This window comes from Carettochelys insculpta, chromosome 6 (genome assembly GCF_033958435.1).
Source record: "Carettochelys insculpta isolate YL-2023 chromosome 6, ASM3395843v1, whole genome shotgun sequence".
Classification (NCBI taxonomy): domain Eukaryota; kingdom Metazoa; phylum Chordata; order Testudines; family Carettochelyidae; genus Carettochelys; species Carettochelys insculpta.
The window spans coordinates 93,051,510-93,066,874 of NC_134142.1; the positions used below are offsets into that span (position 1 = coordinate 93,051,510).

A 15,365-nucleotide genomic window follows, 5' to 3' on the forward strand; every position below is an offset into this window, starting at 1 on the left:
TTAAATCCTTGCACCCCAGGAGGAACATAGGTCACTTTGGCTTTCTGATATTTTGTTTTAAAATAAAAAAAAAAAAGAGTGCATCTGTCCCACAGCATATCAACTGAGATATCTACCACAAATCTGCCATTCTAGCTGTTGGTGTAAGGACCATAAAACTAGTTGTAAGAAACATTAAGTTTTTCTGAAGGGCAAGAAACATTCCCAAATTTTGAAAATGCCCGTCATCTTTGCACAAAGTGCAACTGGGAACGATCCCATTCTTTTTTAGTTCCTATAGCCCAGCTCTGTTCCACAAGTATCTTTAGTGCTTGTACAATTACCATTTAATAACTCAGGCTATGTCTGTACTAAACATAGAAGTTGTCTGCCAATATGCAATTTTAGCTATGCCAATTGCATAGCTAAAATTGACTTATCAGCAGTCGACTTCAATTGCTGTCTATACAGAAGAAGGTCAATGAGAGCGTTTCTCCCACTGATCAACCTTAACTCTCAATGCTTGTGAGGAATTACGGGGTTGATCTTGACCCCAGAAACTGCCTTTTCATGCACGAGCAAAACAAAATCTCAGAAGATCGACCCTGAGTGGGTCGATATTCTACAGTAATATAGACCTAGCCTAAGTCTCAGAAGGCAGAGAGATCATTCAGTGACTGTTCAGAGTACTTGCCTTGATGTGTATTTTCATAGCTTACCCCCTGGTTTACACAATACACTAGAAAGCACACTTAGAAAAATAAAAGTATTCCAGGATCTGTCAGCATACTGAGATATACCAATACTTGTTTGTTTATCTACAACAAAGACCAGATGGCTAATATTAAAGCTTAATGTGTAATGTTTTAAACATCTCTCAATACCACTTAGAGAACAGAAAAAATATCCAAAATACTGCTTCGGTGCTTTGTATGTATTGTACACATTAATATTCATGTTTCCACAGTTATATTCTTGGGACACACTGCACTAAGAAAAACAGGACTGCTGCATAATGGTAATGTTCATGTTCAATATTTTACCTTTTCTTCATATATGTAACAAATGATTCCTCTCTCACTGAATACCTGTTCAGGGAACTGATGCCCGAGACCCTTCAGCAATGACATCTGATACAAATTAATTAGAATACTTTTTTCCTCTTTAACCTACTGCAACAACCCTGGGACAAGGCTTCTCAAATGCACCTCCCACTCTCTCTGGGCCCTCACATAAACAAGTACAACTGGCTACAGCTATTGCTTATATTCCAAGACAAGCTCTTTTAAAATCCTTGCTACAATCTCTCTCACGTGTACCCACAAGACACAAATTTTGCCCTGTGCAATGTGGGAGCAAGCGGACTTTGCTGCCACTTCCAACAAGGCTGGCTCTACTAATTAGTGAGGGGTGGGCATGACATGACCTCCTCATTGCGTACGGCAACCTGTGCTCCCAGAAGCACTCATGGGGAAGCTTAGTACAGACCAGAGCCTGCAATTATGGCCAGCCCCTGTGCAATGTGCATAGATGGGGCTCCTCGCACTCTCCTCCACTAGAACATCTCTGTGTCCAAGAGATGCTCACCAATTGTATACTGCCTTAAAAAAAGACAAAAAATGTCACACAAACATTGATGATGTTTCGCAATACAGTAATGAGGCAAGGTGGCCCTGCTCCAAACTGGAAGGTGAAGACTACTCTCAGGTACCCAGGTAGACCGAGCCAGATCCATCTCTCCATTTCCTTAAGAAGCGGGGCATGGCCAGAAGTACAAAGGTTAGAGCTGGGAGCTCAGTTGGGGCCCTGCTACCAGAGGAGATAGATGTTCCTTAGGCTAGGAGACTGAGGTGAGCTCCCAGGCAAAGGAAGATTGGCCTGGACCACTTTGACCACTGCCCAACACTGACTCGAGGGAACCCAATAATTGGCTAGGTTTACCTGACCCCAAAGCGCACCTTGTCATGACCAATCCCAGAGACTACAAGAATGCCTGGAGGGGGAGTACACCATGGCCCAGGGATAGTTGGTGTCAGGGTGGAGTCACCACTGATTTGGCACAGCCCAGGCTGCTGCCATTTGGTCCTTGAGCTGGGGCACAGTGGAGTGGGTGAACCTGTGCCCCCTAACACCTGCCCTTCATGAGTGGCAGCCTCCATCTACCTAGAGATGAACTATTCACTAGCTGTTTGTTGCTCTGTCAGCAGCCAAGCTGAGCTCAGTGACTCTGGGATTGATGCGCTCCAAATCAGAGTGCAGACTAGGGACTGCTTGCAGTGAGGCAAGTTGGCACCCTCTGACAGGGAGTAGATTTGAGATCCCACTCTGATCTACTACAAATCCCCTGTCTGATTTTAGAAATGACTAAATTATATCAGAGATTAAATGACTTGCCTCAGATCAAAGAGCAAATGAAATAGGATCAACAAGAGTAATACAAAGCTACACTTTGTATTCTGGGCTGTGACTGAAATCAATATATTTGAAAATGTAGAAAAACCATCCTAAATATTTAATAAATGTTACTTGGTATTCTATTGCTTAACAGTGTGATTAAAACTGTGATTGATCTCAATCAATTTTTTAATCATGATTATTTTTGGCTTAACTGCATGAGTTAACTGTGGTTAATCAACAGCCCTAATTAGTATTAATACACAATTTCATCATCAGTGATGGATGCTTGTGCTTCAGATGAGTCTTCTGCCCTAGTGCCTTGAGACATACCCACTATCTAGATGGATAATGCGCCGCATGAAAAAAAACAAAACAAAAAAAAAAATATCTCACCTGTTTTTAGGCTCTGCAAATGAAGAAGATACATCTGCCTCTGGTTCCAATACATGGTCTATTTCCTTCTGTGCTTTCTCATACATCTTTTTTTTCTCTGTCAGCCCCTTGTTGTTATCAATCTGGGGGAAATCATAGTATCCTTTCCTCTTGGCTTTCAAGCGCAGCTTGTTGCGATAGTGCTCTATATCAGACTTCTGCTTCAAGGCTTTGTTTACCTAATAGAAGGTGAACAAATTTCATCATGCTGATGATATCTCAGCTACGTTTTAGAAGTGCATTCGTTATACGTCGCATTGCTCTGCAGAGTGCCTCTTGTACCACCTCATGCCATCTGTCAGCACCAGGAAAGCGCAAGTGACAGAGGCATTGTATTTCATATGACTTTGCAGATGGCTAAATAAATGTTAGTCTGATGGAACTAAATACATCATACCAGTGGCTCACTTCATAGTCATGGAAGAGGAGAGCTAACATCAGCCAACCATCTTCATGACCCAAATATTTTTATTTGTAAGGAGAAGGGAGGGGAAATATTCTGTATAGCTGAATAAATTTCTTTTCTGCCCCAAAGCTGACTGTGTTAAAATGTCTATTTTATTTGGGATTTCTAGCTAAAGTGTCAAATCCTACAATCTCCTTATAAAAATTCCAACACATCTGTGAGTATGCAAGCCAATTCAATTTGCATGTTCCTAAGTTTTACACGGATACAGAACTGACAGTTCTGGAAAGAAACATAGGCATTCAATACTGTGTATGTCACAGCTCTGGATGGAAATGATGAGCGTGACATGTTGGAGCTTAAAATACAAGCATAGAACCAGAACATGACAAAATTGCCCTAGGGGAGCCAACAGCCTCGCTGGGCCTCTGGGCAAGGGGTGGGGGCAGTATGCTCCTGGAAGGGGCGAGGCCTTGGGCAGAAGGGGTGGGGCTGTGGCAGCCAGCCCTCACTCCCTGTAGTGCACCACACCACACCCCCATGCACTGGCTCTTAGCACTACCTGGAGTGTGCCACACCGCACTCCAGCTGTGATTTAAAGGGCCCAGGGCTCAAGCTGCCACTGCTGGAGTAGAGATGGCAGCAGCTGGGAGCCCTGGGCCACTTTTGAATCACCAGGCTTCAGGGCAACTACCCTCTGCCCACCCCAGCCCCTCGTGTTGGGCCTGAATTGCCCTAAACTGGTCACACACATTTAAGCTTGACTGTCTTTTACTGTATTTCTAACCAGCTAGCAGTTTGAAGAGTTGGGTTTGTCCAACGAAGAATCAAGGCCAATGTAGTCATTATCTCTTACACAAATGTGCAGCAAGGAGAATTAAAAAAAGAGGCGTTTTTGTCCACAGTAGGTATATAAATTCCACTATCTCCATAAAAAGTAGTTTGTTCTAGAACAAAATCTAAATAAAAATAATCTGTAAAATAATACAAGTCTCAGAGTCAAGTTGTGGCATTTGGTCAATGGCTCCAATAGATCTTAGTGCAAAACCACAATATTCTATGGGAAACTCTTGGATCCCTGGCATCTATTATGCAAACCAGACAGAAATAAAACAAAGGCAGGGCCCTGCTTGCTCTGTTTCTCATTGTGAGCAAGAAAGATAGCCTAGTTTTCAACAGGTCACTAGGATCGGACTTCCAATATCTAGGTTCCATTCCCAGCTCAGACTTTGGCTTCCTGTATGAACTGGAAAAAACAAGTCTCAATCTAGCCCTTTTCTTCAGTTCCCTGTATTCTGAAATGGGGTGCTGGGAGGATAAAATCCCTTCCCTTTGTCAGTGTTCAAATACCACTGGAATGTGAGCTGTATAACTCACTAGGAAATTTGCTTCCTTCATGGCACTGTGCATCCACAGGTGTGTAAGGAAAGAGTGGGTCCTGAGCTCTGAGCAAACTGACTGCATTTGTGACATGGATTTTATGTGGGCCAAACAAAGGGTGAAAGGCTTCTGGCATTTTTCCTCTCTTTTTCCAGTGCACCAACCTCCAGTGTCACGATGTATGCCTCCATTTGAATCAAGAAACCTGCAGGTGAAACACTGTCAGATTATTCTTACCTCTCCATTAATGACAGCAGAGTCCTGGCTCCTTTCTGATGCAGGGTGAGCAGATGGCAATGCTACAGGTTTTATAGCGATCAGCTGTACAGATCCAGAAGATGTGTCGAATGGATCAATGGCAGACTTGGCGATGTTCTCAAAAAGAATGCCTCCATCCTCTTCATCACTTATAGGCACTAAAGCATATTAGATTTATTGAGCAAATACTCTCAATATGTTCGTGTGAGAACTAAGAGAATACATGCAATAGATTTATACAGATGTGGTCAGCACACTAGAGAGGTTAACCTCGAAAGAACTCCAGTTAGATTTTTAGATGGATGAGAACATACTCTCCCAAAAGGGAGGGTTGAATTTCACCAATGACAGAGAAGGAAGATCACGGGAAAAAAGAGATTGATAGAGAAAAAATGTAGGAAAATGATAATGGAAAGTATAAAGCACATCTTTCCATATGTGTTATACAAAAAAGACTGAATTTTCAAATGTCATAACAGGTACAGAAATAAAATTCCACTTTGTCAATCTGAACATGAAACACTGATTGCAACAAGGACTGCAAACACTGTTGTTACTATCTATACTGGCTGTTAAAAAGCAGGAAGCTAATTCTTCAGCTGATGTAATCTTTTACTTTAGAAAAATAGCACCACTGGTAATTTTGAAAAGTTTGTCAGAATTTGTGACTGGAAAGAAAAAGATGACTAATGTAAAACAACAATGTGTATAGTTAAAAAGCACAGTCAATCCTCTAGTCATAAATCACTGTTTACATAGGGAACCTTCAATAAACCAAAAAAATAATTCCCCCAAAATTTATGTTGGTAAGAGGGCATCACATTATCAGTTGTGGAAGCCTACTTTATCTTTGTTTTGAAGAAGTTTTGTAAAGCATGAGGACATATTATCCACAGCTCTCTCCTTACAGAACTGTGCAATGAAATAATAAAATGTATTACATCTATTTGTCACAGGAGCAAAAATCAGTTTTCATTAAAAAAACAGAATGGTATGATCTATACTGCTTCCTCTGAAAATACATTCCATTTTAATCTTTAATCACTGCATGACTTACAATCTACTGAAGACAGCTCAGCAAGAAATAAATTAGTCCTGTTTAAACAACTAAGAAAGATACTCTAGTAAAAATGTTTGACACAAGTTACATAAAATATGAATTCACTGTATTTATAAGCTTATTCATCTTCCTCTGAGCATTCACAGTGGGCTTCGTTGACATCATCTGAACTGTTGAAATATACAGGTTATATCACGCAGTCACTAAATAATGTCTCTTGGGATTTGTGAAATTGCTCAAATAAAACTGTCTTTACTTTAATCTACTGGGAACACATGTCAGACTTTTACAGAGTGTAGAAAAGCAGAGTGCTATGAATTCTGAATCCTTATTGGCAAACTGGGTGAAAACCTGACAAGTGATACCAATGGCAAAATTCACACTTGTTTAAATAGAGAAAAATTCTTACAGTAGACATACTAGATGAACAAGCTAAAGCTTATATATCACACAGTACTACCGAACAGGAGAACATTTTAAAATTATTATTTTAATATGACCCCGACCCCTTTTTTCCCCTCTTAGGTATTTTTACTTGCTTAATGCTTGTGAAGATATTTTTTCAGAAGCTGGGAATTAGTGACAGGGCTGGATCATATGATCAACCTGTTGCACTCATTCCCTCTGGAACATCTTGCATTGGCCACTATTGGAAGACAGGATACTGGGCTAGATGGACCTTTGGTCTAGCCCAGTATGGCCATTCTTATGCACATACATTTTGCAAAAATCTCCTCCCTCGGGGTAAAGAGAAGACACCCAGAAGAAACTCCTGCTTCTTCACGTGGAGGTGAGAAACAAGACAGTTGAGGGTGGAATCTGTTCTCTCAGCTGCACCGCCTGCTGAAGCTAGGGAGATATTGGCTCTTTCAAAAGAGAAGCCTTTGAGCTAGGAAGATGAGATGGTCATAATGCATCACAGAGCATCAAATGCCCATGAGGGAGGAAAAAAAGGTTATGTAAAGTAGTACATATAGCTCTTTAAAGATGCTGCCTCTGTGTATTCATACTTAAGAAATGTGGCCCGGGTGTTGCTGAGCTTCAGGAATCTGCCAGAACTACAGTGTCCACTGGGACCCCCATCTCATGGCACCAACCATTTGGAGGTCTGTGTGGTCTCCAGCCACAACCACTTTCTTCTGTGGAGCCCAAGAAAGAAAATCAGAAGCAGAGAGAAAGACAGGCTAGAAGTAGGAATACTCAGAGACAATGTTTTCAGAGAATCACCAACTGATAAATAACCTTTTTCTTCATCAAAAAGGCCTTGCTATATCACCACCTGTGAGACTTTCACTAGCCACTTCGAAGTGCCTTTACGCCTCAAAATTTTGCCACTCTCTTGGCTATTGGAATTGGAAATAAACACTCAATAGTCTTTGCTCTAATTTGTCACCGCTGAATTAGTAAATGCGATGTTCCATACAGATCAGAAGACTTAATGAAATGGCTAGACTCAGCACTTAGCATATGCTTATGTAAAGATAGCCAAGAGATTGTAAAGATGAGTTTCTGGGAGAAATTTGAAGCCAAGGCAACCTTTTTTTTAAGTGAGATGTACTCAAAGAAAGTAGAATAAAGTTCAAATTTCAAGAAGGGCCATTTTAAAAATAATTAGTCAGCAAATAGTGACTGAAAAAAGTTGAGTTTGATCATTAAACTCCTATATAGAGGGATTTTGGCCCAGTTTTCCATAGAAACTGCAGTACAATCTAATCTACAGAGTCCCTACTGAAGCCTCCATAACAGACGCTAGACCTCCCTGGTCCAGCATCCTCAGGACCTGACTGGTCCTGAATGAGGGAGTTTGCTAAACCAGGTGAGGTCAATTCCAGCCCCACTGCCCAGCTCCACTCCCAAATACATTTGCCAGCACCGGCCACTGGCCCCACTACTGGGGCTCCTCTCCTGGCCCCAAGTGAGCCCATCCAAGGCCCAGCTGCTGGTCCCCAAGACTGGCCCTGCTTCCAGCTTTGGCCAGACTCCTGGCTGCTGGTCTCACTCAGGCTGTCTGCCCTGCTGCCACGAGCCCCAGCCAGACTGCCAGCCCCTCTGCTACTGGCCCCACTTGCGCTGCATGACCCAGCTGCCAGAACCATTGCAGTTGGCCCCAGAGGCCCTCCTGCCACTCAACTACCAGCCACTGGGGCTCCCTAGTACAGGAGCATCCATGCTCCCGCCAGACCATGGATGTTGCCGGACCACAGAGTCCTGGTTTTTTAGAAGTTCAACATACATCAGTTCCTTCAACCAAGTCTTTTTATATATCTTTATTTCCTATTTGCTGTTTGTTCACCTGCGGTACTGAAATACTGTAGACATGAATTATGGGTAGGTTTTGAAAGAAGCCAAATAGAGTTTATTAAGTAAACACCCAGTGCTGTCATTTTTCTGTATAAGTGAGTTTCAGTCAGTGAGGAACAGAATCTAAAATTGGTTTGTAACTATGGCAACTTAGTTAATGAACCAATCTAACTTGGAGTGCCCAAATCAACCATGTGTGCGTCTTCTTTTCCTAACATTGACATTACAGGTGTCAGGCTACAATCATGCTGAATAGCTGGAGCAGTCTAAAGCAAACAGCTAAAAGAAAAAGTCTGTTATACTGGAAGGACAAATAGCTGACACATCACCCCTATGCTAATTAGCTTGGATAAAGATACAGTCCTGCAATAAAAAACCTACAACAGATGACAGCAATGTCTGAAATCATAGCACAGGAGAATATGACAAACATTATATACAGAATGGAATGGCATATTGTTTTGCTGTTTTAAATTGCAACAATAATATGAATGTAAAATCACATTACCCAAAGCTGGTATTTTAGAGTATGGTCTTCCCCTTCTGAGGGAATAAGTAGGGAGGAATCTTAGATTTTCTTCAAGTACACCTGTTTCCAATTGTTCTATCAAAGGGGTGAGCAATCTGCAGCTCTCAGACCAAAAGCAGCTCATTGTGGTTCTATGTGTGGCCAGTGAGACATTTTGTTTACCACCACCCAGGCGCAGGGTTGCCAGATTCCACCGGTTTCCATCCACATCATTTTTTTCATATTGGTATCACTAAAGTGACACACATGTAAAGCAAGGGCACATAAAGTGAGGTGCATGTTGCTGGTTGCACACAACACGGTGAGAATTACGCACTCCTTCTGCATCCAATCAAACCACTGTTACGATGCAGTTGGCACACCCACCAAATGCTAGGTACGCAAATCAAGGGCATGTCCACCAAAGAGCTGAGGCGGGGAATGGTGAATGTACCTCTGAGCTTGCCTCCTGCCTCTGTTTGCTCACTCCCCACCTCCTCTCCCACCTGTGAATGCTGGGGACCCTCTGGAGTATTCTCTACAGAGTTCAAGGAAGTGGAAAAGGTCATCCTCTGAAGATTACTGAAGCCCTCCTACATTCAGAAAGGGTGTGAGGTGCGCAGTAACAGAGCATGGAAAATAAGCTAGCTCTTTGTTAATAATATATCATTTCTGGTCAATGGAACTATTTTACTAAGGGGAAACTCATGTACCTCCTCCCCAAAGACACACTGCCCAAGGCACATTGGAAGTAATTCAACGCCAGGGCTTGCATGCCATGTGGTTTCCCTGTGCCAAAAGAGTTGTTAGGGCAGACACAGGAAGTAGATCCTCAGCAACATGGATTCCATAAGTTGATGGTTTCCCGTTGGAGATACAGGTCCATATTTGGAGCAATGGCTACTGCAACTTTAGCATTGCAGTGATAGTGACTCCGAACTAGCTCCATTGCTACTGTGCACCTTAGAGATTCAGCCCTAAAAATTCAGCCCTAGATAGTTCCCTCTCATCAACTTAACTAGCTGAGCTTTGTATTGGAGGACAGGAGAAAACAGCGTCAAATACACAAGAGATGATAGCAACTATTAGTTTTCCAGTCCAGTCTGGAAAGCACCAAATTATTGCTTGCTAATATTAAGCTAAAGTTGACCTAAATGAAGATTTTAAACAAAAGGCATTGATTGTCTTATACAGTATTGAAGGTTTCCTTTTTAGACAGCCATTCTACCTATTCTGCCAATGTACCAGAGCTTATGTTAAGCACCAGTCAAATGTTGAAAATTCTTACCAATTTTCTTTTATTTAAAACCTAACCATCTAAAAAAAACAGAACATAACACCTCCATTAGAATATTTTGAACAGATAAACAAACAAATGAAGCAGCTTTTTACTGAATGGGCTCATATAGAAAAAAATTATAGTAAGAAAATACAATATTTAATTCTGGACAGTACCACCATTGCTGTACTATAAAGCAAGCATATTTGAAACAGGAGAATGATTAGGATGTTAAGAAAAAATTATGGATTGTTGTCTACCAACTTGCTTTATATGGCCTTAAAAGATTTTGGTACTAGTCCTGCAACTGATTCCTGGGGGGACTGTATTCCCCTGCGCACATGCAGAATTCTTGTTCCCCATAGACTTTTTTTTTTTTTTTTTTATAACCATAGAAACGTGGCATCCAATACATTCGTCACTTGCCACGTGTGGCAAATCGGACACCGTGGTATGATGATTCCGGCTCTGGAGCCACTTGCAGCTCTTGGAGCCTTTACATGTGGCTCCTCCTAGAGCCACACGCAAGTACCACCTGCCCACTCCTGTATACGCTGCACCCCTGGTGGCAGAGGTGTACGGCAGCCCCAGCATCAGCAGCAGCTCTGGCCCCAGCAGTGGCTCCAGCCCTGGTGGCCCTAGTGGCCCCTGCTGCTCCTCCACCCCAGCCTCAGCAGCCCCAGCCACTCCCGCAGTCCCAGCCCCAGTGGCCCCAGCCATTCCTCCACAGTACTGGTGGCCCCAGTGGCAGCAGCTCCAGTGACTCTTGTGAGTCACCAGCATTAATTTAGAATGAGGGGCTGGGAGTGCCAGGACATTTATTTAGAGTGTAGTGAATACAGAAGGATGACAACCACAAGTGTGGCAATCTTTTACCAGGCACCACTGCCATATTCAACTGGAAAGGCTCTGCAATTACACTTTGTGCCCACCAAGCGCTGCTGTGATACCATAAGAGATGGCAGTACGCAGAGAGGAGCCACAAGAGACTGCATTCCTCACAGCAGGGCAAGGTGAGGAGGCACGTCACAGACAGAATGGGGAACATGAGGCAGTTGAGAGGTCACAAACTTGGGTTCAGAAAGGCTAGTGAGGGGACAGACTGTGGCATGGAGATATTGAGCTAAGAACATTGAGCCAGAGGCTGAGGGGGAGTGGTGCCTGCAGGGGAGAGTACAGAGACACACAGACAAGAACTAGAAGGATGCAGAGACTTATGGGGACAGGGGCCTCAAAGAAAGGGAAAGGGCTAGGGGTCAGACAGGATCTGCACGGAGCAGGCTCTCCAAAACTCTAGCAATCCCCTCTCCACAAAAAAATTCCCCTGTTCCATATTTCTCCCACCCAGCTACCATACAGATTCACTTCCAGGGTCGTTTCCTCTTCCTCAGCCTTTACACTGCTTCTTCGGAGCACATGAAATAAATTTCGGTATCATAGTAGAAATTACTCACTCAACATTCTGTATTAATGTGCTTCCGAGGGAAGCTATTTGTCATAAAAACCAAATTTCTGAATCTTTTTTCACCTTTACTGTTACAGACATATTCATTGACAAAAGCATTTTATTTATGGGGAAATCGTACCGCTTCTCCCCAAATTCAGATTACCCCAGACACAGTGGAAGTAATATAATACCAGCATGAAAGGGGTAGCTAATTACAAATAAACTATTATATTGTGCTATTTTGACACACAAAATATGCAGAATTTTAATATATTTTGCTCAGAACTTTTTTTTTTGGCTCAGAATTGCCCCAGGAGCATGCTTCTCATTGCCTTTAAAAGCTCTCATTGTCTTTAACGGAACAACATGCAAGTGCAGGAGCCCATTAGAATTGGTGCGTAACTGGGTTTACCAAACCCATGCTGAGCATGGGCAGAAAGGAGAGGATAGTCTTCTGTGGTTGCAGATTGACCACGCCTCCATGTGCCTTCCAGAATGGCCCATGAAGACGACATGCACCCACAACTGGGGCCAATAAAGAAAGCAGTCCTAGCTATAAAAGAGGGAGAACAGGGAAGGAAGGAGAGACAGAAAGGCTTCAGACAGCAGAAGGCAACAGCCCCTTTTCAGGCTGCCTCTGCAAAACCGATGGGGAGACAAAAGGAAACTGCAAGCCGTGGAGCTGAAGAGCTAATAGACTCAGGCTATGTCTATACTTACCGTGCAATCAACGTGCCACAATTTATCTTCCAGAGTTCAATTTTGCCACATGTGAGAAGACATGGCAAAAAAAAATCACTCTCTCTGGGATCAGCTGTCAAGCTTGGTATTCCACACTATGGTGTGCGGTAAGGGACATCGATGTAAGCCTGAAGAGCCCTGGTCTACACTAGGGCAGGAAGTAGATTCTGGTTCGTCGATTCTAGCTACACTAATGGCCTTGCTAGAATTGCATATATGTTCCCTAGTGTAGATCTAGCCACAATTTAAGTTAAGAGGCTATGGAGTGGTCTAATCTTGATTAACTGAAGGAGACCAGTTAGAAGAAAGCTGGGACCTCTAGAGAGACTGCCCCACGAGCAGCTGGTAGAGTGTCTTTGCTGGATTGGGGGTCTTATTAGTAAAATCCCAATTCTGGCAGCAGAAAATAATACAAGCAGTATGAGCATGCAACACAAAGAAAAATTCATTCTGTATCAATTTCTAACATGCACAACAAAGTCATTTTAAAAGAGAGCTTTCCAATTGTAGCAATACTATATTCCCTGCAGAGTGCACTGTTACTAAATATACAGCAACTGCAGAAGGGGTAAAAAATACAGTGGAGTTTTGCCATTCAGAATATATAGCTTGTCTATTGTTCTATGTACCTGTGTATATAATATTATGTTTTTTGTTAAATGGGTGGTATTTAAAACAAACTGCATTTTGTATCATATGTAAGGATCACCATAGTAAGATGTTATGAATATATGCCATTTATATCATAAGCACCAAAGAGATTACACGAGTGATTTACTGAAGAAGGAAGAGGTTAGAGATTTGTATTAAGATTTTCTATTTGCTTCAGTTTCCCACTCTGTCCCTGCAATATCTTGAACAAATCAGGAATTATCCTCTTGTGCCTGTGACAGAACCTTAGCAGATCATGTGTATATTAATTCTTCCCCTGTAAGAAGCAACCATGTCTCACCCAGAGTCTGGCTTCACAAGGCTGAAACCCAAAAGGAAGAAGCAATTCCCTTTTCTTTCACTTGTTTAAAATCCAATGCTTATTAGCAAAAACAAAGCAAAAAGGAGGAGAAAATAATAGAGAGCATTGAAAGCTAACAGTTTTTGTGACAGATCAAATCTGGGCCAGCTGAGAGGCAGCAGCAACTGAAACAAGTGTCCTTGGGCATACACAGAGAGACATCAAACCCAGTCTATCATATCAAAAGGTACTATGTTTCATTTAATCAGTTTGCTGCTAAAATCAGTAAAGGCTTTATGAAGGCCCATAAAACTAAGCAAAAACACACTCTTCCATGCCAGATGTAGGGAAGTCACAGCACATTACAGAACAGAATCAAAAAGAGATCTATAAACAAGAGTAGATGCATGAAGGGTTAGTAAGTTTAGGACAAAGGTGGAGGAGAATTTGAACGCGAGATGTCTCTGTGTTGGTATCTGTATGGGAATAACCACAGGCATATAGCAGGTCTTTCATCAGGAAATACTTCTCACCATTTCTCTTTCTTCCCTCATCTTTTGTCGTTTTCTGCTGTACCATTATTTTCTGTGGAGAGCTTCTGCCTGAACTGGGCTTTCCTGATTCGTTGCTGATGACAGAACCATTCTGACTAGGCGACCTGCTGTAAGTAACCATAGCAACAAGGAAGACTGTAAGTTTCAGCTGTATAAACCTCATTTCAAGGTTATTTCATTTGCACCATTGGCTTTTCAAGTTTGCGTTTGTAAACAAAATAGATAAGGAATAAGCTGCACAACAGAAACACAATGAAAGCAGGATGCAATTACAATATTAAAAAATTACTTTTATGTAAGATGACTCCTGGAGGGGATTTCAGTGACATCAGAACTGATTATTTCTCCTGCATGAGCCCACAGGAAAAGAATGTGAACGGTAAAAGATGTCATTATTTGTTTGGTGTTCATTAACCAGTTCAGATAAAGCAGACTCTTTTTATTGGCATTATTTCATGAACATGGCTGAACAGATTCATTGCAAACACTTTTCTCTTATTTAATCTGCATCTGTATTCCCAGATTGTGTCAAGCAAGGCTGAAATTAGTTCCATATTCCCATTTCCTTTATCATGGTACCAGCTCTTTATTTGTGGCTCCCAGTTCCTTATTTAAAGGCCAAGATTATGGAAAAATATATCAGTGTAAGAGTAGATGTTCAACAAATTCATCATATTAAATTTTATCATATTCAGCCATCCTACCATTGGCTTAATTCTTTGTTAAAGAAATGATCAAATAAGCAGCTGGGGTTGGACTGGACACTCACAAATTCACTCTCACATAGCACACTGGACTTGACTGGCTGTTTGTACCCAAGGGCACCTTGGATCATCCCAAGTGATACAGTTCTGCGCCCGTTCACTTGTCCTGAACTATCTAAGTGTCTCCCCTAACCAAAGCTTTGTTACTGCATATCATGCTGCCAAGTGGCACCCTTCTCCCCCTCTCTTCCATTTTTAACATGGAGTTTTAATAAGCTTGGATTTGACAAGCTGGATGTGATAAACAAAAAGTCTCAGATCATCCCAAGCGTACATCTACACAGCAGCATTATTCTGAAATAAACTCTTCTGGAAGTCCCTACCTAGAAGGCACTCAGCGGCCTCAGCCCATTTCCTAAGCTCCAGAATGAAGATTTGTGGGTGTAGTTAACTGTGCTCCTCAGGCACAAAAGAATTCCTTACAATAAGGGTAAAGAACTTTCTTGGGGGCCAGTCCCTGACTGCAGAATAAACTCCATCCCATCACAAACCTCATGACCTTCTACTCCTACTCAAACTGTTTTATTTTTACCTTGCCTTTTAATATGTAGCAACTTGTGTGTTTTAAAAATAAATAAAAAACCATGACAGAAGAAGATGTTGCATTGCATATGCTTCAATCCCTGAGGACAGGATGAGAGAACAAACGACATATGACAGATGTGCAAGCACACTATTTAATGCACGACTGGAAAGTGCTCAGATACTGTGGTGATGAGCAATGATAAAAGAACCACCATGGAATAGACGAAATATACTAAAATTGAGTACCACATGACTGTTAAAATATACATTAATGCAAGGTTAATTTTAGAAATGTCATCACATTAATGACTATGATTAAATTTAAATTATTTATTAAATGATCAAATGGGGGTAAATATTGATTTCATATGGCTATTGTATG

At 41.9% G+C, this 15,365-nt stretch overlaps 1 protein-coding gene across 1 annotated transcript in view; it reads right to left on the minus strand.

Moving 5' to 3' along the window:
- KIAA1549L (KIAA1549 like) overlaps nucleotides 1-15,365 on the minus strand; it is a 213,262-nt gene that overhangs the window by 36,897 nt on the left and 161,000 nt on the right. Inside the window, exons 12-14 of the mRNA XM_074998972.1 lie at nucleotides 13,674-13,801; nucleotides 4,832-5,010; nucleotides 2,770-2,987 (exon numbers count right to left, since the gene is read on the minus strand). Of these exons, the coding sequence (XP_074855073.1) occupies nucleotides 2,770-2,987; nucleotides 4,832-5,010; nucleotides 13,674-13,801 (525 nt within the window). The remainder of the gene's footprint in view (nucleotides 1-2,769; nucleotides 2,988-4,831; nucleotides 5,011-13,673; nucleotides 13,802-15,365) is intronic.